The 26,571-nt window shown below is 36.6% G+C and overlaps 1 protein-coding gene and 1 non-coding gene across 3 annotated transcripts in view; one reads left to right on the top strand and one right to left on the bottom strand.

The window, feature by feature from the left end:
- The window catches only part of ATRNL1 (attractin like 1), a 546,562-nt gene that overhangs the window by 336,363 nt on the left and 183,628 nt on the right, over nt 1–26,571 (bottom strand). For both annotated transcript variants that reach the window (XM_066238474.1, XM_066238473.1), the window contains exons 24-25: nt 25,746–25,903; nt 7,850–7,911 (exon numbers count right to left, since the gene is read on the bottom strand). In XM_066238474.1, coding sequence (XP_066094571.1) covers nt 7,850–7,911; nt 25,746–25,903 — 220 coding nt within the window. The remainder of the gene's footprint in view (nt 1–7,849; nt 7,912–25,745; nt 25,904–26,571) is intronic.
- Nucleotides 4,128–4,203, top strand: TRNAI-GAU (transfer RNA isoleucine (anticodon GAU)). Its single transcript has one exon. It is a non-coding gene; the product is annotated as a tRNA-Ile (tRNA).

Here is a 26,571-nt window from a genome sequence, read left to right as displayed (position 1 = left end):
ACCCCAAGGTCACCGGCTTGAGCGCGGGCTCACCAGCTTGAATGTGGGGTCGCTGGCTTGAGCGTGAAATCCTAGACATGACCCCATAGTCACTGGCTCGAGCAAGGGGTTGCTCAGTCAAGGCACATATGAGAAAGCAATCAATGAACAACTAAGGAGACTTAGGAGCCACAACGAAGAATTGCTGCTTCTCATCTCTTTCCCTTGCTGTCTGTCTGTCCTTATCTGTCCCTTTCTCTGACTCTCTCCCTGTGTCTCTGTCAAAAAAACAAAACAAAACAAAACAAAACAAAACAACTTGGCTGAATTGTGTTCTAATGTTTTGGGGAAAATAGAACTTGCAAGCCATGGAAATGGACATCTAGCATAAAAGATGTAAAAGGAAAGTACTGCAGATAGGTCTTCGGCCCTCTTAACTGCTTTTAACAAATGCAGGAGGAGAGAGGTGAACTGAACAAGGAGCTGACAGGCAAAAAGGAAGCAGAACTTGGAATTCTGGAAAATCCTCAGTCTATCCATATTAAATAAAAAAAATAAAAAAATAAAAAGGCCGAGAAAGCTTGTTCTGAAGAGAACGCGCTCAAGTTGTGGTGACTAAACGACCATTTGATAAAGAACACTGCTGTGGCTCATGAATTTAATCATCCATTTTAGCAGAAGCAAGAAACAGAGATGAAATTGACCAGCACAGCCATGTGCCCGTTTGAATGAAGCTAACAGGAAGGGCAGACGGAGGAAGGAATGCTGTCAGACTTCCTGGATGCCACAGGACGGAACCACAGAGGAATTCAGTTGGGAACAGGCTTTAAACTTCAAGGAAAGGGAAGAATGACCCCAAAAGTCATTCAGAGATCATAAGGGCTCCCACTCCCAACACAGGCCCTGGGGGCAAGGCTAGTTTCTCCTCACTTTGAAAGGATGGAGCCTCTTTGGGTTCGGGTGACCAGAATGCCATCGCCCAGTGCTTCGGGGTCAAGGCCACCTCACCAGACTGCAGCGCAAGGCTGCTCCACAGCGCTGTGGGGTGATGCTGACACCCAGGGGGCTGCAGGTGGAGCAGGAAGCCAAAGAGGATTATTCTTCCGTCTTAAGAGCTGGTGGAATTTGCCTCGAGTTCGGGACATGCTTTGGACCCATCACCCCTTTCTTCCCTCATGTTTCTCCTTCTGAAATGAGAATGTCATCCTATGTGGGTCCCGCTTTTGCAAACACAGAATATGTCTGGTTTCACAAGTTCATGGCTGGACAAGAATTTTGCCTTGGGAGGAATTATGCCCTGAGTTTTACCCATTTCTGATCCAGGTGATAGTTAGATGAGACTTTAGACTCCAGACCTTCAGAGCTGATGCAGGAATTCGTTAACTGTTTTGGGATTGTTGGGAGGGAATGAATGTAGTTTGCATGCAAATAAGAACGTAATTCTGGAGGGTCAGAGGCAGAATGCTATGAAGTATGTTATTCCAAAATTCACGTGTTGAAGCCAAAATTCCTATATAATCGTGTTTAGAGATAGGGATTTTAGGATGTAATTAAAGTTAAATGAAGTCAGCCGGTGGAGCCCTGAGCCAATAAAATCACTGCCCTATAAAAAGAGAGCGCAGAGATCTTGTGTACTTTCTCTGTGCACATGAGGCTGCAGGGCTCACCATTGGTCTTGTCAAACTTCCTTACACCTGCAGTGCAACTCCGAACTCTTTCACCCAACTTCCCTTTCTTCCTGCTCTGTTTCACAAAGGTCAGATCAATGCTGTGGTCTAGAACAGTGGTCCCCAACCTTTTTTGGGCCACAGACCAGTTTAATGTCAGAAAATATTTTCACGGACCGGCCTTTAGGGTGGGACGGATAAATGTATCACATGACCGAGACAAGCGTCAGGAGTGAGTCTTAGATGGATGTAACAGGGGGAATCTGGTTATTTTTTAAAAATAAGACATTGTTCAGACTTAAATATAAATAAAATGGAAATAATGTAAGTTATTTATTCTTTCTCTGCGGACTAGTACCAAATGGCCCATGGACCGCTGTCAGTCCGTGGTCCGGGGGTTGGAGATCACTGGTCTAGAAGGTTCCTCACCTTCTCCCCTTGTCTTTTCCTTATGGGAGTAGTCCCTGATATATTTCTTGCATGTTTGATCCCATTCTGATGTCTGCTTCTCTGGGGACCTGAGATCTGGGAAATCAGGAGGTAAATGGGGATCTGGGACTGGCTCACTCACTACTTGGCAGGCTAAAAAGACACCCTTCCTGTTGGTGGTGGGGGAGTGGGGGCAAAGACAGTCCCTGGAAAAGGCTTCGACTGCTAAAGATTACACCAGTGTTGACCTGAGAAACACACCTTCAGAAGAGAGTTGGCTGATCACTGCTATGCTGGGTCACTACCTGCAGAAGGACAATGAGAAGCTGAAGGATAGTGACATTTACAGGCTACATCTAAGGCTAGAGGGTATCCTGTATATGTCTACATGAAGCCCTTCTCTCTGACAGTGGAAGAGCCAATATGGATGCACAGCAGGCTGAGAATCTAACTGCTCAATCTCCAGAGCTCCGAAGATGACAAAACGCTCAGCTGGAGCAGTTCTCTTCTGCAAAGATGAGGGCCACAGCTGGAAAAGCCAGAACCCTTGAAATAGGGGACAGAGATGTCTAGAATGGAATACCCAGAAGGATGCTTCTGAGGATGTTGGTTCTTCGACACCCTTCTCTAATAACAGAGCCAACAGGCGCTCCCCTGACAAGCTGCCACTACCTTGTCTCTTGGTTGCCACACAGATAACAAGAGTTTAACGACAGCATAATAATGCATATTGGCCTGGTAAGGGAAGAAATCGCAGACTTGAAAGAGCTACAAGAATTAGCTGGCATGGGCGGGCAGGGGCCAGGGGAGCACGACAGCATTGGATTTGGTGGTGTCTGATCAAGGGGGGATGGAACAAGCGTGGATATCGGTGCATATTCTCAGGCCCACGGGAGATGCACTGCCTAACGAGGACTCCAGGGGGTGGGTGAACCTGTTCCTGGAATGCCTCTCAGGAGCTGAAAAGGCCACAGCCACTGCAAAGGGAAATGGCAGTGCCTGGGTTGTCCCAGCGCGTGCGAGAGAAGGGAGTAGATGCTGACAGAAGGGAATGTGAGGACTGCAGCTGTAGAGATGATTAAAAAGGCAAGGTCTCCTGAGGGGCAGGAAGGCAAGCGACAAACGCTGGTGTCAGACGATAAATGTTAAGTAAAACACTGTGTTTTATTTTAAGTAAGAATGAAGGAACAAGGGACTGAGGGTGCTTGCCAAAGTCGAAAATCATGATCCTCTCCACTCAGTCCCCAGATGAGCTCGTTTACGAATCCAGAGCCCATGGACTGAACAGATGGCTGGGTCCATAAGAGAGAGGGACATCTTGAAACATCTTGAAGAGTGTATAATGTATAAAATGATCCCCAAAGGGATCTTAGTGTTGTTCCTATCCAAAGGGACCAGGCATATTCACAGTACAAGAGAAACAAGTAGATTGTTTGGTTTCCATCAGACACAGGATTAGAGACGTGATAGATACCTAAAGACTAAAATGTCATCATGCACTTTGTTAGATTTGTAGTGTCTTCCAGAACCAGGTGACCAATTCTGGCTCACAGGGTGCCAACTGTGTCTATGGACTACTTAGGAACAATTTACCTAGGTCTCAAGGGTATAATTAGAATTCATGTTCAAGTTAGTTAAAACAATCCCGGTCCTGGCCGGTTGGCTCAGCGGTAGAGCGTCGGCCTGGCGTGCGGGGAACCCGGGTTCGATTCCCAGCCAGGGCACATAGGAGAAGCGCCCATTTGCTTCTCCACCCCCACCTCCTTCCTCTGTCTCTCTCTTCCCCTCCCGCAGCCAAGGCTCCATTGGAGCAAAGATGGCCCGGGCGCTGGGGATGGCTCCTTGGCCTCTGCCCCAGGCGCTAGAGTGGCTCTGGTCGCGGCAGAGCGACGCCCCGGAGGGGCAGAGCATTGCCCCCTGGTGGGCAGAGCGTCGCCCCTGGTGGGCGTGCCGGGTGGATCCCGGTCGGGCGCATGCAGGAGTCTGTTTGACTGTCTCTCCCCGTTTCCAGCTTCAGAAAAATACAAAAAAAAAAAAAAAATCCCTACATTGGCCCTGGCCAGTTGGCTCAGTGGTAGAGCATCAGCCTGATGTGCAGAGGTCCTGGGTTCAATTCCCGGCCAGGACACACAGGAGAAGCGTCCATCTGCTTCTCTACCCCTCCCCCTCTCCTTCCTCTCTGTCTCTCTCTGCCCCTCCAGCAGCCAAGGCTCCATTGGAGCAAAGATGGCCCAGGCGCTGAGGATGGCTCTATGGCCTCTGCCTCAGGCGCTAGGCTGGCTCTGGTCACAACAGAGCGACACCTCGGATGGGCAGAGCATCGCCCCCTGGTGGGCATACCGGGTGGATCCTGGTCGGGCGCATGCGGGAGTCTGTCTGACTGCCTCCCTGTTTCCAGCTTTAGAAAAATACAAAAAGAAAAAAATTAAAATAAAAATAAAAAATAAAAAAAAAACAATCCCTACATTGTGTGCCTGCCGTGTGTGGTAAGACCTGTCACAATGGGAAAGGCCAAGTGGCAGCCTCTGAAACTACCCTCCCATCTGGTCAAGATGGTAAATCAAAAACATTGTGGCACCCCCAGGACAAGTGAAAATTACCAGCACCGTTAAAAACCTAAAATGTACAAGGGTAATAATCCCTACTCTATCTCCATCTAATTTAACTGCCTTAACTTACTTTCAAATAAATAATTGAGACTTTCCAGATTCATATAGACTTCTTTTTTCTATTTTGCATACCAGGAAAAGGTATTTATTTTTTAAATAATTTCTTTTAGTTTTCTAATCATTTCCTATATTATACCACAGACTCAAATGACCACAACAAAATTCTTTAATTCTTCATATGAGAGGACTAAAACTTAGGGACATTAGGTGACCTATACTTATGACCTTATAGAAAGGTAAGATCAGAGCCAGGCTATGCCTATAAACAATCTCCTTAATACTGGCCCAAATTGTGTTTACCATCAGAACTATTCCCAGTACTAGAGTTAAAGAACCAACAGAGTTTGTGAACTGGCCTCCAATGAACTCTGTATGGCTAAGCCAAAAAGATGACACATTTACCTCTGCTATTTTAATAACTTGGTTAGAAACACCAATAGCAGTAATGGTGGCCTGAATGGATGACGTTCATAAATGCCAACCTGTTGGAAACTCTCTTTTAAAATTTTTTAGTGGCCTTATTAAAAAAAAAAAAACAACTAAATAAACTACAAAATATTCTGCCCATGTTTTTTCTTAACAATGGGATAATTTTAATACTAATTTACATTTTACTACTGAAAGACATTTATATGACAAAAAAAACCATCAAATCTATTTTATCTCACACAATGATTAGAATACTTTTTTTTACTTCCTCCATGATGACAACATAATAAATAAGACCATCTCTAAGACATGGTACCCATTAACACTAGCTTTCTCTAATCTAATAAAAAAAACTATTAAACTTAAAACATTCCCACACATTTAAAAGCTTCAGGTAAAACCTTAATCCTGTGAGTAGTGAGTTTTTTGTTAACCCTTTGAGTGAGGACGTACATGAACGTTCATAGTACTCAAAGGGTTAATCACTTACATAATTCACATGTGTATTCAACATTGCGGATTTTACCCAGAGCTGAACTTTCCAGTGCATTTCCATCCACACTCTTCTGCATCAAACACAGTTTTACTCAGATTCATAATGCTCATTTGATTCTAACTCCTAATACTTTCCAAACACATATTTTAACATAATAGCCTCAACAACCACTTATATTTAGAAATACAAAATCACAAAACATTCTAGATAAGATGTTTTCCTCAAATTTCACTTTTAGGGGACAAATTTAAAGTATAAATAAACTTTGCACACGTTAGTGACAAGTATGTATGTATATTGCTCACAAAAATTAGGGGATATTTCAAAATGAATATGAAGTGGAAAAAAAAGAAGCATTTGATTTTTTAATAAACATGAACAACAGAAAAGCAAATGACAAGTCAAAGAAAGTTGTTGATTATGCAAATGAGATGCAAGACCAACTTTTATTTCATTGTTGAAAATGCACTAGACAAAAGGCTGAAAGTACTAGAGTATCTGCACGTTCCCTGATCCCTTAAATTTTGTGAGCAGTATAGTATTAAATTCTAGAACAACTTTCCAAGGGATGTTGACAAATATCATTGTTTGCAGAGGAAAGGGGCCAACATGGTAAAGGTTTGGACAATAGAAATGGGTTAATGAACAGGGAACGTGTGAATTTGAGAAGTGTGTGTAGGAAACTAAAGGGCTGTAAATGAAGAGGAGAGATCAGACTTTCCATGTACAGGCCCAGATGGATGAATTAGAGGAGACATTACACGGACACAGATTTCATCTCAATTATGAAGAACAATTAGTTACCGGAAGGTAGCAAATGCTATCTCAGGAGATGGTGCGTTTTCTGTCATTAAAGGCATTCAGGCATAAGCAAGATCAGGACTCAGGCAAATTATGTCCCAGGCAGTAGTCTGCCCACCAGCTGTTTTGTAATGAAGCTTTATGGGGACACAGCCACTCATGTTGGCCTCCATATTGGCTGTGGCTGCACCAGCACAACAGCATCAGAGGGGCGTACGTGCAACAGAGACCGTCCAGCCCACACATCCTGAAACAGTCACTACCTGGCCCTTCCCAGGAAATGTGTGCTGACCTCTGTGGGGAAGGCATTAAGAACTCAAGTACTTGTCTGGACAAGATAACCAATAATGGTTACCTTGGTGTTCAGGAAAGTGCTAGACATGTATCTGTGTTGGGTTGTAAAGATTCATTACTGTGCAGGGTGGTAGGTACAGCCAACCTGGTGAGTGAAGGTCAGAATGTACACCACACACTCTGCTTGTGAAGCCGTGTGCTGTGATGTGGGACTGCATCTGCCAGAAGGAGGAGCCACATTTGTCTGATTTGCACAAAGACGCCCAATGGACCGGCACACGCTATATAGACCGTAATCGTGCTAACAGAAACAACATCCCTGCCAATCCAGAGACCTCAGACTCCAGAACACTGAAACTCAGCTGCTTCTCACCTGGTGTCTCTTTATTTCTATCCCATGGAAATGAAAGTAAATGTTCCTGGAAAAGTTTTCATGTTTTGAGAAATGCTTCAAACTCTACCCTCTCCTTAAAAAAGCTATGCTGCAAATAAGCATATTAAAAACTCTGAGAAGTACTGTAAGTTAATGACAAGGCAGAAGGGCTCTGCTTAACTACAGCATACATATTTTCCAAAGTTGTTTAATTACGATGCCCTTTTATACGAACCTACTGTTGATCTCAAAATGCTAATGCCCTAAGGAATGATGTTCCATTCAGTCATATTTAGTACTTCCAGACTATAAACTCTGATTATAGCACACTGCCTAGCACATATGACAATTTCCTAAGAAATTACTGAACTGATATTATTCTAGGAGATGTACCTAATCAATATGGTGAATGTGGTTCTGTTCATTTCATTAATTAAAGCAGGTTCTAATTACTTATGTGACGGGGGAAGACAAGGTTATACTCATTCCACTGAATCCATTAACTATTAAATAGTATAACAGCAAAATAGTCTCATAAAAGCATATTTCAAGTATGCTTCCTCTGCTCAGTGGCATATATTTACGCATATAAAACGATTCAAGACATACTATGTGATATTTTAAGGTTAACAATTTGATAAATTACATATCAGGTTAACGGTCATATAATAAAATATAGGTTTAACAAATTCAGTTAATAAAAGCAAATTACCTGAAGAAGGTGACAAAAAACTGCACAAGATCCATGATTGTATTGTGCTGGGAAAATGCAATCTGGAAGAGTAAAATAAAAGAAAGTTTGAAACTTTCTGAATCAACATGGTGATGTTTTGTGGCATGTGTAAATACAATTGTTTTAAATGATCAAGACAATCAAATCACCATATTAGAAATCATTTTTACTGGACACAAAATTGCATCTAGAACACCTAATCTATTCAACTACTAATGATAGAATTGTGCCTAATTTCTAAAATCAAATAGTTTAAGAAAACTAGTAGAAAATTACTTTAGGAATATATGCTAAGAGTTTCATGTGAAATCCAATGACATATTATACATGCCTAACAAAATTATGCAAACAAGTTTCTTTGTCTAATAATAATCACATTTTCTATTAATATAATGGATCATTGCTTGTAAGCCAAAAAATATATTTCAACTCTATTAAGGAAGCCAAGGGGATTTGTTGTTTCTTATACATTCTTGTCAAAGGCCGCTGCAGGCCTACATGCAACTATTCTGTTATACACCACTCAAAGCATAAAATATGTCATCTTATGTTATAATTTCATGTTAATAAAAAATAAAGTTTGAAAGGTACAACTAGCCAAGAAGCTCAAGTTGTTCCCTGTTTCTGTTGATATTATAGAGATCACACTGTATGTAACATAATTCTTAAGGAAGTATAATATAGTCAATAGTGCAGCATTTGAATAAAGACTATCTAATTTGGAGCCTGAGTAGGTGGTTGCACAGTGGATACAGCGCCAGACTGGGACACAGAGGACTCAGGTTCGAAACCCCAAGATTGCCGGCTTGAGTGCAGGTTCATCCAACTTGAGAGCAGGGATGCTGGCTTGACTGTGGGATCATAGACATGACCCCATTGTCTCTGGCTTGAGCCCCAGGTTGCTGGCTTGAGCCCAAGGTTGCTGGCTTGAGCAAGGGGTCACTCACTCTGCTGTAGCTCCCTGGTCAGGGCATATATGGGCAAGTAATCAATGAAGAACTAAGGCGACTAAGGAGCCGCAACAAAGAACTGATGCTTCTCATCTCTATCCCTTCCTGTCTGTCTGTCCCTATCTGTCCCTCTCTCTGTCTCTCTCTCTCTGTCTGTCTCTGTCACATACACATACACACACTATATATATAGATATAGATATAGATATATACATACATACCTATATATTGAATATATCTATATATATATAATTTTAAAATTCAGGTTTTCACCTAGTACGTGAAAATATTTTGGAAAACTATTTAACGTTTTTGTGTTTCAGTTGTCCCATATGTGAATGGTAATAACAAAAGTACCTATTTCATGGAAGAACAATTAATTGATTAACAGAAATAAAATTCTGGCCGTAATATCAGGCAGATAGCAGGTATAATATAATAAATTAAATAAATGACAAATTACATGTTAAATTAATAATTAAGTATTAAATACTTCTGCATCAAGGATAAAGGAGATGGTCAACATCAGTGAATTTTCTCACATAGCTGATGCTAAACAGTTAAGGTGCTAAAATTTCTCTTTCCTTTAATAATCGGCATGAAAATCTTTCTGAACCATGTAATAGAATTTCTAATTCCAATGAAAATGAACTAACAGGAATGAGAGATCTCCCTTGCCTTAATCAACTAGAAAACTATACAAAATATATTTTAAAAATCCATTTTCAGACACTGGACAAAAGTAAAAAAAGGATATTATCCAGGAGTGAAGGAAAATATGGGGTTAGATTTACATCTGTCCCCGCTTCCAATGCAAGGTGATAATAGTAAGGAATTTAAAGAACATTCAAAAAAAAGGAAAAAGAAAAATTGGTATTTCTTATATAAAATAAAAAACTAGAGTCATTTGAGAAGATGATTCAATATTTGGCATATACATGGGAGCTTAAATAAAGTAACTTTCATTTCCAAAAAGCTTCTGAGCATTTGAAGAATTACAAAGCATTAATGCAGAAATGGAGGAAAGATCATTGCTATAGGAGGTGGTTACAGGTGAAAATGCCATAAAGAATTTCAGGGGAAAAAATCTCTTAGATTGGAAAACATACAGGTAATTATCTGCCCAGGTGACTGCCCATGAGTGTGCGAAAAACAGAGCTTATCAAACCATATTGTCAACAGTAACTTAAATCCATGAAAGGAGAATTCTGGATCTGGACACAGCTGCTGAATACTAACTGGATGATCTTCAAAAAGATAATTATTTTAAAATCACAGTAAATAAAATTGGAATAGGAGGTACCAATAGTGTTGCAAAACATCTAAATAAGAAAAGACGATTAAGGGGCTGCAATAAAAGCTTGAATAAACTAGTAAATGTATAGAGAAAAAAATAAAATAAGTAATTCATACAACATAAAGGAATAAGATAAGGAATATAAGCAATTATATTAAATATGACCAGAATGAATCCATATTGGAAGACAGAGATTTCTACAGTACAATAAAAAGCATAATTTGGTTTTTACAAAAAGCTTTGTGAAAAAAATATAATAGGCACATAAAAGCCACAAAAAAAAGTAAGAAGAAGAATGTTTACAGGAAAGGGGAATTCAAAGTCAAAACCTGGGCCCTGGCCGGTTGGCTCAGTGGTAGAGCGTCGGCCTGGCGTGCAAGGGGTCCCAGGTTCAATTCCCTGCCAGGGCACACAGGAGAAGCACCCATCTGTTTCTCCACCCCTCCCCCTCTCCCTCCTCTCTGTCTCTCTCTTCCCCTCCCGCAGCCAAGGCTCCATTGGAGCAAAGATGGCCCAGGCGCTGGGGATGGCTCCTTGGCCTCTGCCCCAGGCGCTGGAGTGGCTCTGGTCGCAACAGAGCGACGCCCCGGAGGGGCAGAGCATCGCCCCCTGGTGGGCAGAGCGTCGCCCCTGGTGGGCGTGCCGGGTGGATCCCGGTCGGGCGCATGCAGGAGTCTGTCTGTCTCTCCCAGTTTCCAGCTTCAGAAAAATACAAAAAAAAAAAAAAAAAATGTAAGTCAAATAAGTAAAAACACATGTCTACAAACAAGTGGAATTCTATAATGACATAAGTATAAAATAAAATTTTAGTATGTACATCTCTTTCTGAACTTAATATAACAGACAAAAAAGTTAATTTATTGAGTCATTTAAATCATGAAAATTTTTTGAAAGAAATACTGGTTAAGCAAGCTCTAAGAGCTGATGACACCCTTAAAAATAAGACAAAGTCCCAGGTCTCCTGGAGTTCGCATTCCAGTAGCAGGAGACAGTAAACAACCAGGTAAACTCATGTAGATATCATCATTTTCAACAGAGTCAAGTGTCCTGGAGAAACATAAAACCAAGGTGATAGGATGAAGTGAAAGGAAACATGGCTAACTTAGATCAGGAATTAGGGGTGGTCTCAATGAAGTCATAATGTGTGAGCTGATAGCCAAATAACAAGAATAGTAAGACCAGATAAAGAGATCCATTAGTAGAAGTTTCCAGGCTTAGAGAACAGTATGCTTGGACTAAACATGTTTGAGAAAATAAAAAGAAGTCACGGAACTGGTGACTAAGACAGAGTAGTTGAAAATAAGTTCCAAGCGACAGGCAGGAGTTAATTTACCTAGGTCCTTGGCCACGATAAAGACTTTGGAACATGTTATAATTACAGTGGGAGCCATGGAAGATTTTTAACCATGGAGTGAAATGATCTAACTCTCAAGAAAATAAAAAATCATTCTCAGACAAGTACTATATGATTTCCCTTATATGTGGAATCTAATGAACAAAATAATAAACAAAAAGAAACAGACTCAGATACAGAGAACAGACTGACATGTCAGAGGGGAGGGAGTTATGGGGTTGTGTGAAAAAGGTGACAGAATTAAGCAAAAAGAAAATTTAAAAAACCTCATAAACACAGTCAATAGTATAGTGAATACAAGAGAAGAAGCAGTGGGGGAGGGGAGGAGGGGGTAAAGGGGGAGTGGTGATGGAAGGAGACCTGGCTTAAGATGGTGAGCACACAGCATGGTATACCGACGGGCAGTAGGGAATAACACACCTGAACCTACATAATTCTATCGACCAATGTCACAATAAATCCAATTCAAAAATAAAAAATAAATATAAACATAAGAACAAAAACTCATTCTGACTGTTGGGTGGGAAAGAGCTGCTAGAGGAAACCAGGGAGAATAAGAAAGAAGAGTGTTAGTTTTTCTAGTAATGAGGTGATAGAATCTTGCTCAAGAGTAGTTGCCATGGAGAAAAAACTAAGTAGATGGGGACATAATTTAGAATGAGAGAAGACTGGATGAAGAATTGGACATGCCCTGGCCGGTTAGCTCAGCGGTAGAGCGTCGGCCCGGTGTATGGAAGTCCCAGGTTCAATTCCTGGCCAGGGCACACTGGAGAGGCACCCATCTGCTTCTCTACCCTTCCTCCTCTCCTTTCTCTCTCTCTCTCTTTTCCTCTCTGGCAGCCAAGGCTCCATTGCAGCAAAGTTGGCCTGGGCACTGAGGATGGCTCCATGGCCTTTGCCTTAGGCACTACAATGGCTCCGACAGCAAAGGAGCAACGCCCAAGATGGGCAGAGCATCGCTCCCTGGTGGGTATGCTGGGTAGATCTGGGTCAGGCATATGCGGGAGTCTGTCTGTCTACCTCCCTCCCTCCCCAGGGTTTCTCACTTCGGAAAAATAAAAAATAAAAAAATGAACTGGACATGACTCCTTTAAAACTTCTACGGGGAAGTTCAAGGCCATTCCTGTTTTAGAGCTAAAGCAAAGTGGTCAATTAGGTAGGAAAGAAAAAGGAGAGTATTGTGTCAAAGATCTCAAGGTAAGGGAATGTTGCACCCAGCGACTCCAGGCTCCTTCCAATGAAACCGGAATGCCTATAGGAAAAGGATACAGGTAGACACAGGGGGGACCATTCTAAGTGATGTTGGGCAATTGGTCCAACATAGCTCCAATTGGTCTTCACATGGCTGGCTCCTTATCATCTAGACGTAACTCAAATATCCCACTTCTCTATGACACGTATCTGAAGTGGCTAGCTCCTCCCTTCCTCTATCCTCTTGTGTGAACCTATCTCTATTGCTTTCGAAATTATTTTATTTTGCTGGTTGATCATTAGTTAAAATGCCCTTTTCCACTAAAATGTAAGCTCCTTAAGAACAGTGGTCTTGTTCATGTTGTTCATGACTTGGTACCTGAAATAGTATTTGGTACATAGCACATAATAAGCATTTAATAAAAGTTTGATGAATAAGTAAACAGCTTTAATAGCAAAATTTAGCAGAAGGGTATTCTTAGGACCTCATCTTTATCTATTAAGTTAGGAGGTACAGATACTATTTTGAAAAACATTAAAAATTATTTATAAGAACTTCTTTCATAAATTTCATAAACCAACAGACTATAAGTATCTGCTCATTTTATATCATGAAATATTTTACTTATAAAATTTATATTTATTATAGAGTTTAGAAGTTATGAAAAATATACATTCTAGAATAAAATGTTTTTATTCATTTTTATTTTCTACCTAGAGAGATTATTTGTTTAGTTTTATTAAAGTTATTGGTTAATAAAATTATACAGGTTTCACATGTACAATTCTATATTACATCACTTGTACGTGGCATTGTGTGTTCACCAAGGAAGTCAAGTCCTCTGTCACCATATATTTGACCCCTTTACCCTCTTCTACCTCCTGTCAATCCCCTTCTCTGGTAAGCACCATACTGCTGTCTGTGTCTGAGTTTTTGTTTGTCTTTAAGTACAGCCAAATTGTTATAAGAGCTATCACTTACAATTTAAGCCGAAACATTTCTAAATCAAGATACCAGAAATGGTTTCTTAACACACATTTTTACCTCAGTTTCTTCAACTTTAACAATAAATATATTTAAATATATATGTTGGCTTTCCAGGAGTTTCAGAGGTAAGTTAGATCAGACTATACTTTTCTTGTTTAAAATAGCTGTCATTACCAGAAACATTTTTTAACCAATGAAAAAAACAAATGAGACTGCCTTTAAAGAGTGATCATTTAGCCAGTATAACTTAGAAAACAGTGTGACAAATCAATAACAACACCCCTTGCCTGAGGATATGGAACATTTCTGATGCTAAAATCTTAAAATTAGGTTTTAATTTAGGAAGATTCCTATTGGTTGATGCCATGGCTAGAATACGGCCCTTCACAGATTGGGTTCTACTTTGGTTCTGTAGTCATTCCCAGGAAAGATATTAAAAGTTTTTTGCAAAACACACTTAAAAGTTAATTTTAAAACTTTAGCCTGCATAAATATACCTTTGAAATGTCCTTTTCTGCAATGATTTTATTCAAGTTATCCAATGACTATTTAAAAATTTAATCAATATCAAAAGACCAAATAATGGTAAAATTTAATATTATCCTCATTTGCCCTCTGCTTTTAAAGAGCTCTTAAATAACTGAATGCTAAAATACTGAGTTAGCTGAAACTACAGCAACAGTGATGATAATATATTTTGTCCAACTGTGCTTAAATGCGAATTCCCACTGAATACATGTCCAAAATCTAAAACTTAAAATTAAGATATGGTACACTTTTTGTTAAATAATAATAAACGTTTTTGACTTATAATTCAATGAAAAAAAGTTACATTATGTACCTTTCGAAAGAGAAGTAGATTAATAGCTTGATATTTACCAGAAAATATCAGAATTTGTATTCTGTTATTTCTTTTTTATTCTTATTGTGAAGGACAAATTGATGCATTTGTGCAAATGTCAGTTTGCCATAAATAAATTCTGATATATTTGAGATAATTGAAAACAAAAATTTAAAGGAATGTGCTAAAATTATCAAGTTTATCTAGCAAAGTAAAAGAGGTTTTTCAAACCACTATTTATATTAGAGTCCTTCAAAATGCTAATATAAAAACAAACTTACATAATGGAAGCTAGTCGAATAGTAATAATATCTCCAAGACAACACGGCTACGTTTCAGGCAAACAATTCAAGATCTCCTTAGGTTTTTATTTATGAATTTTAAAATAAATTAAAGCAAACTGGAGATTAAATTAACTTTATCAACCATGATAATCTATTCCAACAAGCATAAACTTCCTACAGAGAGTAACACACTGCTAATTGATATAACAATATGTAACATTCCTGACAAAGTAATATTTCTAAAAATGGGGTTAAATGGAAAATGAATAATTTTTAAAAGATGGAATAAAACCTATTTCTGTATAAAAATATGAGGAATACACATACTAGCCAATTCTGTATAAATATTATACAAATTATAATGATTATAAATCTTTGAATATTGTCTATGAAAATTTAACAGGTTTAATTATTTTTAGAGCCAATAAATGCCTTTGTGAAGGCACTCAGAACTTTCCTCCTGTTTTCACGCAAAAATGGAACTGGTTTCTCTGCCTTCAATTTCATATCCCTCTGGTCGGTCTTTATGCAGCTTACAAAATGCTCTCTTTAAAACTGAAAGAGGTTTCTGTGATTTGCCCTCTTCACAGGCCTTCAATCCCCCGCTTAAATTTCCCCAGTCTTCCCATCACTTTTGGCTTGGACTCCAACTTCCTTGACATAGCATACAATCAGCTTCAAACTCAGCCGTTGCTTCATTCTCCAAACAATATAAACACTGCAGTCTGATCACTCCCAGTATTGATAGTTTTCCCATATTTGTCACGTCATCAGCCCCTGTTCCTTGTTCGGCAGGAACTGTTCCCTCCCGCCCTAACACCTTCTTCTTTAGGGGAAATCCAGTCCAAATGATTCTTTGCTTGGCAGTTCTACTCTCGATCCTGTCTGCTTGGTGGCTTCAGTTATATTATGATTGTCCCCTACTATATACTTCGACAACTGTGCTACTAAAAAAACAAAAACAAACAAACAGAAATACACCTCTAACATTCATAAAGTATTACTATTACCCAGGCACTGAACTAAGTGCTTTTCACATACTAACTTATTTAATCATCAGAATAAGCACACAAAATAGGAAATGCCATTAAATCTATGTTATCGATGAGGAAATAAAGCTTTATGGGTTACCCTGGCAACAAGTAGAGCTCAAATGGAAATCAATGTGTTAAAACTGTAGTTCTTATGTTCTACACTTTCCTAAGACCGGTGTACTGTGGTAATTAATTAGCTTACCTTCCACTTCTCTCCACTTATCTTCAATATATTTAGCGTCATGCATGACAATGTTCAGCCATACACTCCTAGCAACTAGCAAAGAACTTAGCATTTTGACTTAGAGTGGTTTAGTAAATAAACTGCAGTAACTTCTAGAGATATATATATCTCAATGTTCTAAATAGAAAGGCTTGAAACAGTTTCAGCTTAACTAAAGGTCAAGCTGTACAAAAAAAAACAAGAATGACTTTTATATCAATATTATGTCAGTTAAAATACATAAAGCTTTGTATCTACTTGTCCAGAGAGTATATTACTTGAAGTTAAAGGACGTTACTTTTTCAAAATGATTCTGCTTGAAGCTAAAGGATATTATTTTCTAAAAAGTGAAACAGACCCCTTAAAATGACAAGATAAAAATTGGCATTTGTGATGCCACCGGATCTTCTATTAGCATATTTGTGAGGTTTCGTGAAGAGCTTCAAGTTTTAAATCATGAATTAAGAGTAAATAACAGCAAGAGTAATGGTTAATTAAGATAGAAATCTGAAAACAGTTTCTGCTTGTAAAACCATGTTTTAGAAATTATGATTTGGAGGTGGAGGAGAATACAGGGGAATAAGTGGCGATGGATGAAGACTCGACTTTGGGGGGGGCGTAAACACACAGTACGGAGTACAGAGATGTGTTGTGGAACTGGGAACCCGCCACCTGTATAATTATGTTACAGGATCACCCCAATAAGTTCAATTAAAAATAAATAAATATGTAACAAAATCAAATGTGGGAAAATAATAATTAGCTTATTGGTTGGTATATAATTAAACAAGTAAACTTATAAATAAAAGAAATTGTGATTTACACAATACTGGTTCATAAGTATAAAGAGCTAAAGTTTGAGTTTAAGAGGATTAAGTTTGAGGAAATGGGATAAAAACAAAAGAAATAGACGATTATGCTAAGTGGCAATATATTTTTTTTTTTTTTGTATTTTTCTGAAGCTGGAAATGGGGAGAGACAGTCAGACAGACTTTTGCATGCGCCCGACCGGGATCCACCCAGCACACCCACCAGGGGGCAACGCTCTGCCCACCAAGGGGCGATGCTCTGCCCCTCCGGGGTGTTGCTCTGCTGAGACCAGAGCCACTCTAGCGCCTGGGGCAGAGGCCAAGGAGCCATCCCCAGCACCTGGGCCATCTTTGCTCCAATGGAGCCTTGGCTGTGGGAGGGGAAGAGAAAGACAGAGAGGAAGGAGGGGGGGTGGAGAAGCAAATGGGCGCTTCTCCTATGTGCCCTGGCCGGGAATCGAACCCGGGTCCCCCGCACGCCAGGCCAACGCTCTACCTCTGAGCCAACCGGCCAGGACCTGCTAAGTGGCAATTTTTAATAGCTGTAACTTAAGTATGCAAGAGTAACATGAAAGTCAGACCTAACAAAAGAGGAGCTTAAGGGAACATATACATAGTGATCTATCTCCAATATATTTTCTACATATATATTCACAAAACATAAAATTATGCATATATATTTATTATTATCTTGATTCACTATGAATAATTTATACATATTTTAATTTTATTTAGGTTTCAATGGGTTATACTTTAGAATTCCAATGTCTCTATTGATTTATATTGTTTACTGCATTCTTGCAGTTAACCTCTTAGGAAATGACAAAAAAATAAATCATGCAGCCATATTTGAAATTGGCTCTTTAGAGATTATATTACATGAATATACAGCTTTGTACTATTAACTCTATAAATGTATATTAAATATTTAAAAGTTATTGAGTTGAAAGGATTACTTAATTTGTAGTATAATGTTCATGCATGCCATGAACATTTTGAGTTTCAAGCAATTACATCCTATGGGAAATCTGAAATGACCACAATTGAAATAAGAGATTTACTCTCTTGAAATGTTACAAATTCTTAAATATTCTGGGGATATAAATACTCAGATATCTCATCTTTGGAAAGATCATAACCTTTGGAATAGGCTTACAATTATAGGTCAATAATAGCATTATTGAAGATACAGCACAGTTTCATCAACTTCCAATGTAGTCTTTCGCCTCTCTGCACTTGAACCCTACCATAGACTCTAAACCTCCTATTTTCAATCACGATAGTTTTTCTTTTTCTGCAGGTTCATATAAATGGAATCATAGGGTATGTAACAGTCCGTATTTGACTTTTTTATTTAGCATAATATTTTTAAGATTTGTCCCTGTCAGTGCTTATTCTATTTCTTTTGACTGTTGACTACATAGTACGGATATCTCATAATTTGCTTATCCATTCTCTAGTTAACATACTTAGGGATTTTGTTTCCACTTTGGGGTTTTTAATGAATAATGGAGTTTTAACTATTTGTGACTAAGACTTTTTGTGTGGCCTGCTTTCATTTTTCTTGTGTAAATAACTAGATGTAAAGCTGCTGTTCGTATGGTAAATGTGGGATAAAATTTATATGTTTTCAAAGTCACTGTACCACTTTACATTGTCACTAATAATGTATGTAAATGCCAGTTACTACAAGTACTCACCAGTATGTAGCATTTTCATTCTTTTTAACATTAGCCTTTGCAATGGGTATGTCATGATTCCTCACATAGTTTTAATTTACGTTTCTCTGATGGCTAATGATGTTGAGCATCTTTTATATATATATATATATCATCTTTTATATGTGATATAGATATCACATAGTGAGATCATGCAATATTTATTGCTACATTACTTTTTAAAAACTTCAAATATCCAACAATATACAATGGAGATTCAGGACCTGGTTAAATATTATTTTAGTATTAAAAATGATAATGATGATTATATAGAAATAACATTGTTCTATGTTATGTAAAAATCATAGAAGTTTATAAAATCATATTATGTTATGGTAGCAGATATCTAAAAATATCTATGCAGTTATATGAATATTGAAGATGATTTCATTAAATATTTAAAAAGAATTTAATTTGATTTAGAAGGAAAAATAATGACTTTAAAAAACTTGCTACTCTAAAGAATTAAGAGAACTTCTTTAGTATCTAGATTCATTTTATAAATGGAAAGACTGAATAGGTTCTTTAAAAGTCACTTACTTAGAAAATCATATTTTATGCATAAGCTGTCTTATTTAATTCAAACAATATATTGCTTTTAAAAAATAAGAGAAGTAATATCTAAAATAAGGGTCAACAAACTTTTTCTGTTAAGGGCCAGTAAGTATTCTGTAAATATCTTCAGCTTTGTGAGCTATATGGTCTGTTTTTACTACTCAACTCTAACATTATAGTGTGAACCTGACATAACATTCTTTGCTTAATCTCTAGAATATGTATACCTATCATAATCAATCATATATTTTAGCTGTCATAAAATCTTTCCATTTAGCTCTACAATAAAGTATCTTAAGTATCACTTAATATTTACCTCACATCATATATTCTGATTAGTATAATTAATATATTCATTAATTGCTAATATTGATTAGCAATATCAAATATCAATTCTTAAACTTATGACAACTTTGGTTTTATGACAAAAAAGAAATAAAGCTTAAAATAAAACAAAAATGTATGTTTTAATGTATATATAAGGTCCTCAAGCTTATAACAATTTGGAAGACAGCAACAACCATAATGTGTGTTCTTTGGGTAATTTTGGGGAAAAATATACAAGGATATCTTTATCAGCACATTTGTATTATAACCCTTACTTTTCAAACAATATGTGCAAGATTAAACTCCCTTTGTACTTCAGTTCCTACTTATCTAGCAGCTAACTGCCTTATTTTGTGCTCAAATGGCTCATCCTATATGTTCAAATTGCTAACACACTTGTGATAAAAATTTATAGACAGCATTATTCCGTTCTTCTTCCTATTCTGCCTTGTATTAACTGAAACCATTATTAGTACAGGAATATCACCTAGTCTACTACAGAAATTAAACTTCCAAACTGAAGAATGATTCCTAGCATTATTCTCATTTAAAAAAAATCAAATCTAAACTATGACATCAGTTTGCAGATTGACTTAATAGTGAATTACCAAATCCCATTTACTCAAAAACAGGTAATTTAGATTCAAACTAATTTAATTTAGTTTAAACAGTGATGTATAAGTGTTGATGAGCAGCAAGCGGCACTACTGTACACTACAAAGTACATTAAGCTCAATGAAATCTGTCATCTGTTTTTCAAGTTATTAGCATTGCAGTTTTAGTAGTATTTTTCTCTTTTTTTATTGTCAAGATTCAATTGTATGGCATTATAAGTCATAACGAGTGTTACTAAAATATCACTTTAGATACTGATGCAAATCAACTGGGTAGCATGATTCTTAGTGTTCCAAAAGAAAAAAAAAAGTATTTTCCTAATTTTCCTATTCACCTCAGCTGAGGCCATGGAACCATCCTCAGCGCCCAGGGCCAACTTGCTCCAACCAAGTCATGACTGCAGGAGGGGAAGAGAGAAAGACTGAGAGAGAAAGGAGAGGGAGTGGGGTGGAGAAGCACGTGGCTGCTTCTCCTGTGTGCCCTGACCAGGAAACGAACCTGGAATATCCACACACTGGCCAACGCTCTCCTGCTGAGGCAACCAGCCAGGCCTAAGTTTGGATTTCTTTATCTACAACTGAAATAATGCAGACAATGCATTTCATGAGCTATATGAGGACAGGGTGTTTTCTATACTATTTTATCCTCTAGAAAAGTGTCCTATATATTACTGAAACTTAATGTCTGCTTGAAAGTGTAGCCAAAAATTTATATAAATACTTGATTTCTACCATTTCTGCAAGAAGCACTACTTTATAATAGTGTTTGACTGATGAAATACAGATATATCATTACTATAATTCTGTTCATTTTTTGTGGAAATTTACAAAGATTTGTTATCATGCTAGACTGTTTATCTCACTAGTAACATTAGACTGAAATTGGGTCAGGACAAATGAAATACTTTTCTACTTTCTCACAGAGCAGTGAAAACCTCTCCTTTTTCATGTAATACTTTCTAAATTGAGCTATTCAATCTCTTCACGTATATAATGGGAACTCTACAACCAAAAGTGCTAAAAGAATTGTGAAGGGAAAAAAAAGGATGAAAAAAATATGGAAATACTATTGATGTTAACTGAAGTAAAGCCTACGGGAAATGTCTTGCTTTCACAAAGGATATGATACAAAACAACAAATCATGAAATATTTAAATCTTCAAACATGTTTTATGCACATTAAAAAATGTTTATCAAATTAAAAAAATAATTGAATTACAAGTTGAAAGGCTAAAATACCCTGAAGCTCTTTATTTCAGCTATATACTCAGAGGTCTCCTTATGCAGCAACTCTACCAAAGCAAATAATGAATAAATTAAGTAAAAATGGTCATAAAATTTAAATGTTAATTTTATCACAAACAATATTTTTAGTTGTTAGAAACTCACTGATAAAATTTTGTGAAAAGAAAACACTGATACTTATTTTTGAACAGGTTATTCTTGGTATCTTGGTGTGATGGGTATTTTTCAATAGGAATTAGGCTTTTTATACTTTTTTAAAGCCACTTTTGAAGATAACTGCTTCCACACAATATAGTTTGGAAATATTTATGAACAATTCTATCTATGGATTATAAACTTTCTCATAACTTGCAGCTTTGTTGGAGTCTGCAATAAAATATCTTTATAAAATATATAGTACTATGTCTGCAACCTAACTACCATTTATCTGCAAGTACTTGGAAGCAAAAATCTAGGCTACTAAAAAAAATTTCCATGTAAACTTCAAACCACATATATCGTAACAGTCTCCTCAATTGGTGAATAAACTTATAGCTATCATATGCTATCATAGCTATCATATCTGTTTACAATTTAGACTCAAAGATTTCTATCTCCTCCCAAAATGGAGTAGCAGGGCATGGATTTAGCCTGAAGTCTAAACAACTAATAAAATAGGCAAAATATCAGAAACACTCATTTTCAGACACTGGGTATCAATGCAGGACAATCATTCTGTCATGGGAAAAAAAATGAGGTGAGCCTCCAAATGCCACAGATTATTATGGTTTTGAGGCTGCATCAAAAGGACAGTAAACAAAGGTGCCTTTCAGAAAGTGTCCTGCCTTGAAGAGATGAAGCTGGAAATCTGTGGGAGCCAACGTGGCTCAAGTTCATAGGACTGCGACCTGGAGAAGAGAGAATTTCCCAGAGGGCTCCAGAGCTGTGCTCAGGGTCCCTTGAGCCTTCAGATGAGTACTACTTACAGGGAAAGAAACTATCTGAGGCTGGAGAAAGAACAATTCGAGAGGAGCACAGACAAAAATTCTCAAACCTCATGTGCAGTTGGGAACAGTCTATGATCCCACCAGTCACATGTCATTGAGTTGAGGTACCAAGAAGGCAGTGTCTCGGAGTGAAATGATCACCCCTAGACTAAATGCTGCCTTGTTCCTGACTACCAACATATAGAAATAAGGCTTGAAAAGGTGAAAATACTTCCAAGTAAATTAACTCCATCCCAGAACAAAGCTAAAATTTATTTATCAACATTGGTGAAAACCTAGCATCCAAAAAGGTAAAATTCAAAATGTCAGGCATCCAATCAAAATATGACCCATAAAGAGGAGCAAAATAAAGTAGGAGAAAGAAATTCAGAAGTTACATAAATGACAAAATTTATAGATAAAAACATTAGAATTATGAAATACGTGATCTACATGTTCAAGAAGGCAGAAAAAGGATGAAGCATATTAAGTAGAGACATGGAGGATATTTTTAAAAAACCAATCAAAATTCTAGAGAAAAATATAATGTGTGCATTGAAAAATACACTGGATGGGATTAGTATCTGATTATACAATATAAAAAAGCTTAATGTACTTGAAGACATAGGAAAAATATGTGCAAAATGAAACACAGAGAGAAAAAATAATAAATTGAAAAATAAGAACAAAGCATTAGTAAGCCAAGGAACAATTTCAAGCAGTCTAATAGATATAAAATTGGAATTCCTAAAGGAAAAGAGAGGAATGGGACAAAGTTTTAAGACATAATAGCAAAAGGTTTTCCAAATTTGGTTAAAACTATAATTTTACAAATTTCTGAAATTCAATAAAACCCATGCACAACATAATATACAAAAAATCACACCTATGCCCATCAAAATATGATAAAGAGTTGGCCTGTGTATGGATGTCCCAGGTTCAATTTCCCGTCAAGGCACACAGGAAAAGCAACCATCTGTTTCTCCCCACTTCTGCTCCCCCTTCTCTCCCTCTTCCCCTCCTGCAGTCAGTGGCTCGATTAGTTAAAGCATTGCTCTGAGGATAGCTTGGTTAGAGCACATCAGCCTCAGGTGCTAAAAACAGCTCAGTACTCAAGCATTGGCCCCAGATGGTGTTGCTGGGTACATCAATCATGGTCAGGGCGCATGCAGGAGTCTGTTCCACTATCTCCTCTCCACTCACCAAAAAAAGAAAAATGAAAAAAGAAAAAGAAAGAAAGAAAAAAAATGAAACAGCAAAGTTAAAAGATTTCTTATTAGACACACTGCAAATGAAAAGACAGTGGAGAAATATCTTTGAAATAATGAAAAAACTACAATTTAGAATTCTTTAATTCCCCCCAAAAGTGAAAGAGACTTTTTCAGAAATACGGGATGTTATCATTCATTACCAGCAGGTCTGCACTGAAGGAATACAGGACGTTCATTAGACAGCAGGAAAATGATACTTGATAGAAATTTAAATCTATAAAATGAGTAACTATGTAGGTAAAATAGCAGATGATGTCTTATCATCAATATCTTTAAGAACAATCAACTATATCAAAACTAGGAAGTGTAGTATGGATTTTATAATATATGAAGCAGTAAAATACATACAACAACGGCACAAAGCCCAGAAGGAAGGAAGTGGAAGTATAATGTCTTAAGGTTAATGTTCAAACAATGAGTGATGTAATTATCACTTGGAGGTAGACAATGAGAAGTTTAAGATGTCTATGATAAACCACAAAATAATCACTAAAATTAAAAAATTTATAGAAAAATACCAACTCTTCACAAATTCTTTCAGAAAATTACAGAGGAAGGACTACTGCCCAGTTTATTTTGTAGGGCCAGCAATACTATAACACCAAATAAAACAATGTTACAATAGAAAACTATGACTAATGTTCTTCAATTACCTAGATATAAAATTTCATAACAAAACTATAACAAAGTAAATTCAATAATGTAGAAAAGAAATAATACAAAATGAGCAAGTAGCGTTTACCCTTGAATAGCAAGGTTGGTCAAACATTCAAACTTCAAAATTAATCAATGTAACTCAATTTTATTAGAGAATAAAATTCAATTGAAATAATCTTATTATTTTATGTTTAATAATGGAAAGTTTATTATAGTCCTATTAAAAAAACACACATACTCATGCACCTTAGTAAAAGATATTCCTCATGACTAATATAATGATTTTAATCAAAGAGTAGAGAGTAAGCTCTACCTAGCTCAAACATCAGGGTTATTTTCCATGTTTTATTATTCTGGGAGAGTGGAATATTTCAACTTTATTATACAAATTCTGGTTTGGCATCCAGAACACATTACTAGTGTGTTCTCAAAAGAAAATCCAATTTAGAAAGCTAATTTCTAACCATTAAATATTCATAAGCATTCTGAAGTAACCATGTAATTTTCTTAAAAATAAAATACAATTAGATAACCAAGAAATAAAGGGCATGAGACAATTAAAAATGTAACAATTATATCTATTTTATTTATTATTTAAAATTCTGTAGATGCATCCTTTTGTCTCTTTCAATCATAAAGGAGAATTATTTTCCAGTAAATATGATTTTAAAAAATCAATGTCCTACCACAAATCATATAGAAATTAATATACATAAAACATGCAAACATCTGCAATCACAGATCGTGTCATTTATTAACATAAAAGAAGAAGGAATGATCTGTGAATTTTTAAAAGATTTTGCAACAGAAGGACCTAGCACAGGACTTGGCACATAAGAGCTATTTGACAAATTAACTTGAATTCAATTAAATGAAACAATCAATCATAAAAGATTAAACAAATGAACAAATCCCAACATTACAAAATATTGACTTCACTTTCATAAAAACATAAGCTAAAAATTCAAACCCTGAACATCTCAAGATAGAAAGAACATCCTAAATAAAGCCAGATAGAAAATCAGAAGCCTTTAGCAACCTATCACTAGACACAATAAAACAGAAACATAGAAAACATATAGCAGAGACAAAGATATCAACAATAAGAGTCAGCGGGTCTGAAAGAACTGTTAAGTACTGCTCATGCTTAATTTTTAATGGAAATTTAAATTACGTTCAGTATATAATAAAACAAATATGAGATTACTAAGCATAGCAAATACTTTCAAGTGAGACTGTAAAAAAAAGAATATCAACTTAACCCTTAGTTAAGGGTAAAGTTAATCAGAAAACTGAAATAATGTAGTTACTTCAAGTTTGATGCATTTTTAGAGTATAATTTCATTAAAAATCAGAGCATTCTTTGGTTGGTTTAATATTATTTTATGAACTTTTTAATGGAGATATTAATCACCAAAAGCATTAGCGTACCCTTTTTATCATTGTTCAAAACATAGAAATGCATCTATAACATCACTTTGAAAGAAATCAAATTCTTTTTCTAATGAATATGCTCAATAGTCATGATATTTAACACTCTTTTAACACTTACCTGTATTTTAATGGGCCAGGAAAAGTTGCTGACGTACACATAGAATGTAATGTTAGGATTGCTTCTAAAGTTAAATTTTTCATAGGAAAAACTATCTCTGTATTCCTTTATATTAGTCTTGGAAACTATAGGGGTTTCCTCCCCAGATATTGTTCCAGCTAAAATACAAATAATAACAAATTTAAATAATTCATATTAGGAAACAGATCTTTATGAACTTAAAAATATATATTATACTTCTTTTTATGACCATACTTATTAAGAACATAATTATAAAAATATATTCATGTTTAGAATTTAGAGTGACAAAAGAGAGAAAAAATAAAATTTGTCATAAATATAATAAAATAGATTTAGTATAAAAACTAGTTTTAAAAATCATACCACTGATTAAGTGCTTGGTACTAGGTACTGGCTTAAAGACATTGATTCTATTCTAATAACTTTTTTCCAGGGATGTTCCAAGTCCCAACTGTTTCTTAAATTGAAACCTGAGCCTCAGAAAGATTAAAGGACCTGACTCAAGTTTATAGTTTCTGAATAGTAAATTCTTCTTTGCAACTCAGGTATATATGGCTCCAGACTGAGAGGTCTTTTTACCTACTTCTCCGCAGAGCACTTCAAAATAAGTCATACTATATTTTGCATGTCTCGGTAAATTAAAAAATGGAGGGAAAATCAATGTTTTCATCTTACTACAAACTGAAACATCATTCATTAGAATAAATTGGGAGGAGGCTATAATTTAAAACAAGCTAAATGCTCAATATTGGGAAGTCAATAAATATTTACTGAAATTAACCAATAATATATAATATCAAGCCTT

Source organism: Saccopteryx bilineata, chromosome 7, assembly GCF_036850765.1.
Source record: "Saccopteryx bilineata isolate mSacBil1 chromosome 7, mSacBil1_pri_phased_curated, whole genome shotgun sequence".
Lineage (NCBI taxonomy): Eukaryota > Metazoa > Chordata > Mammalia > Chiroptera > Emballonuridae > Saccopteryx > Saccopteryx bilineata.
Note: the sequence above shows the minus strand (reverse complement) of the source record. Positions and strands in the feature narration are given on the sequence as shown.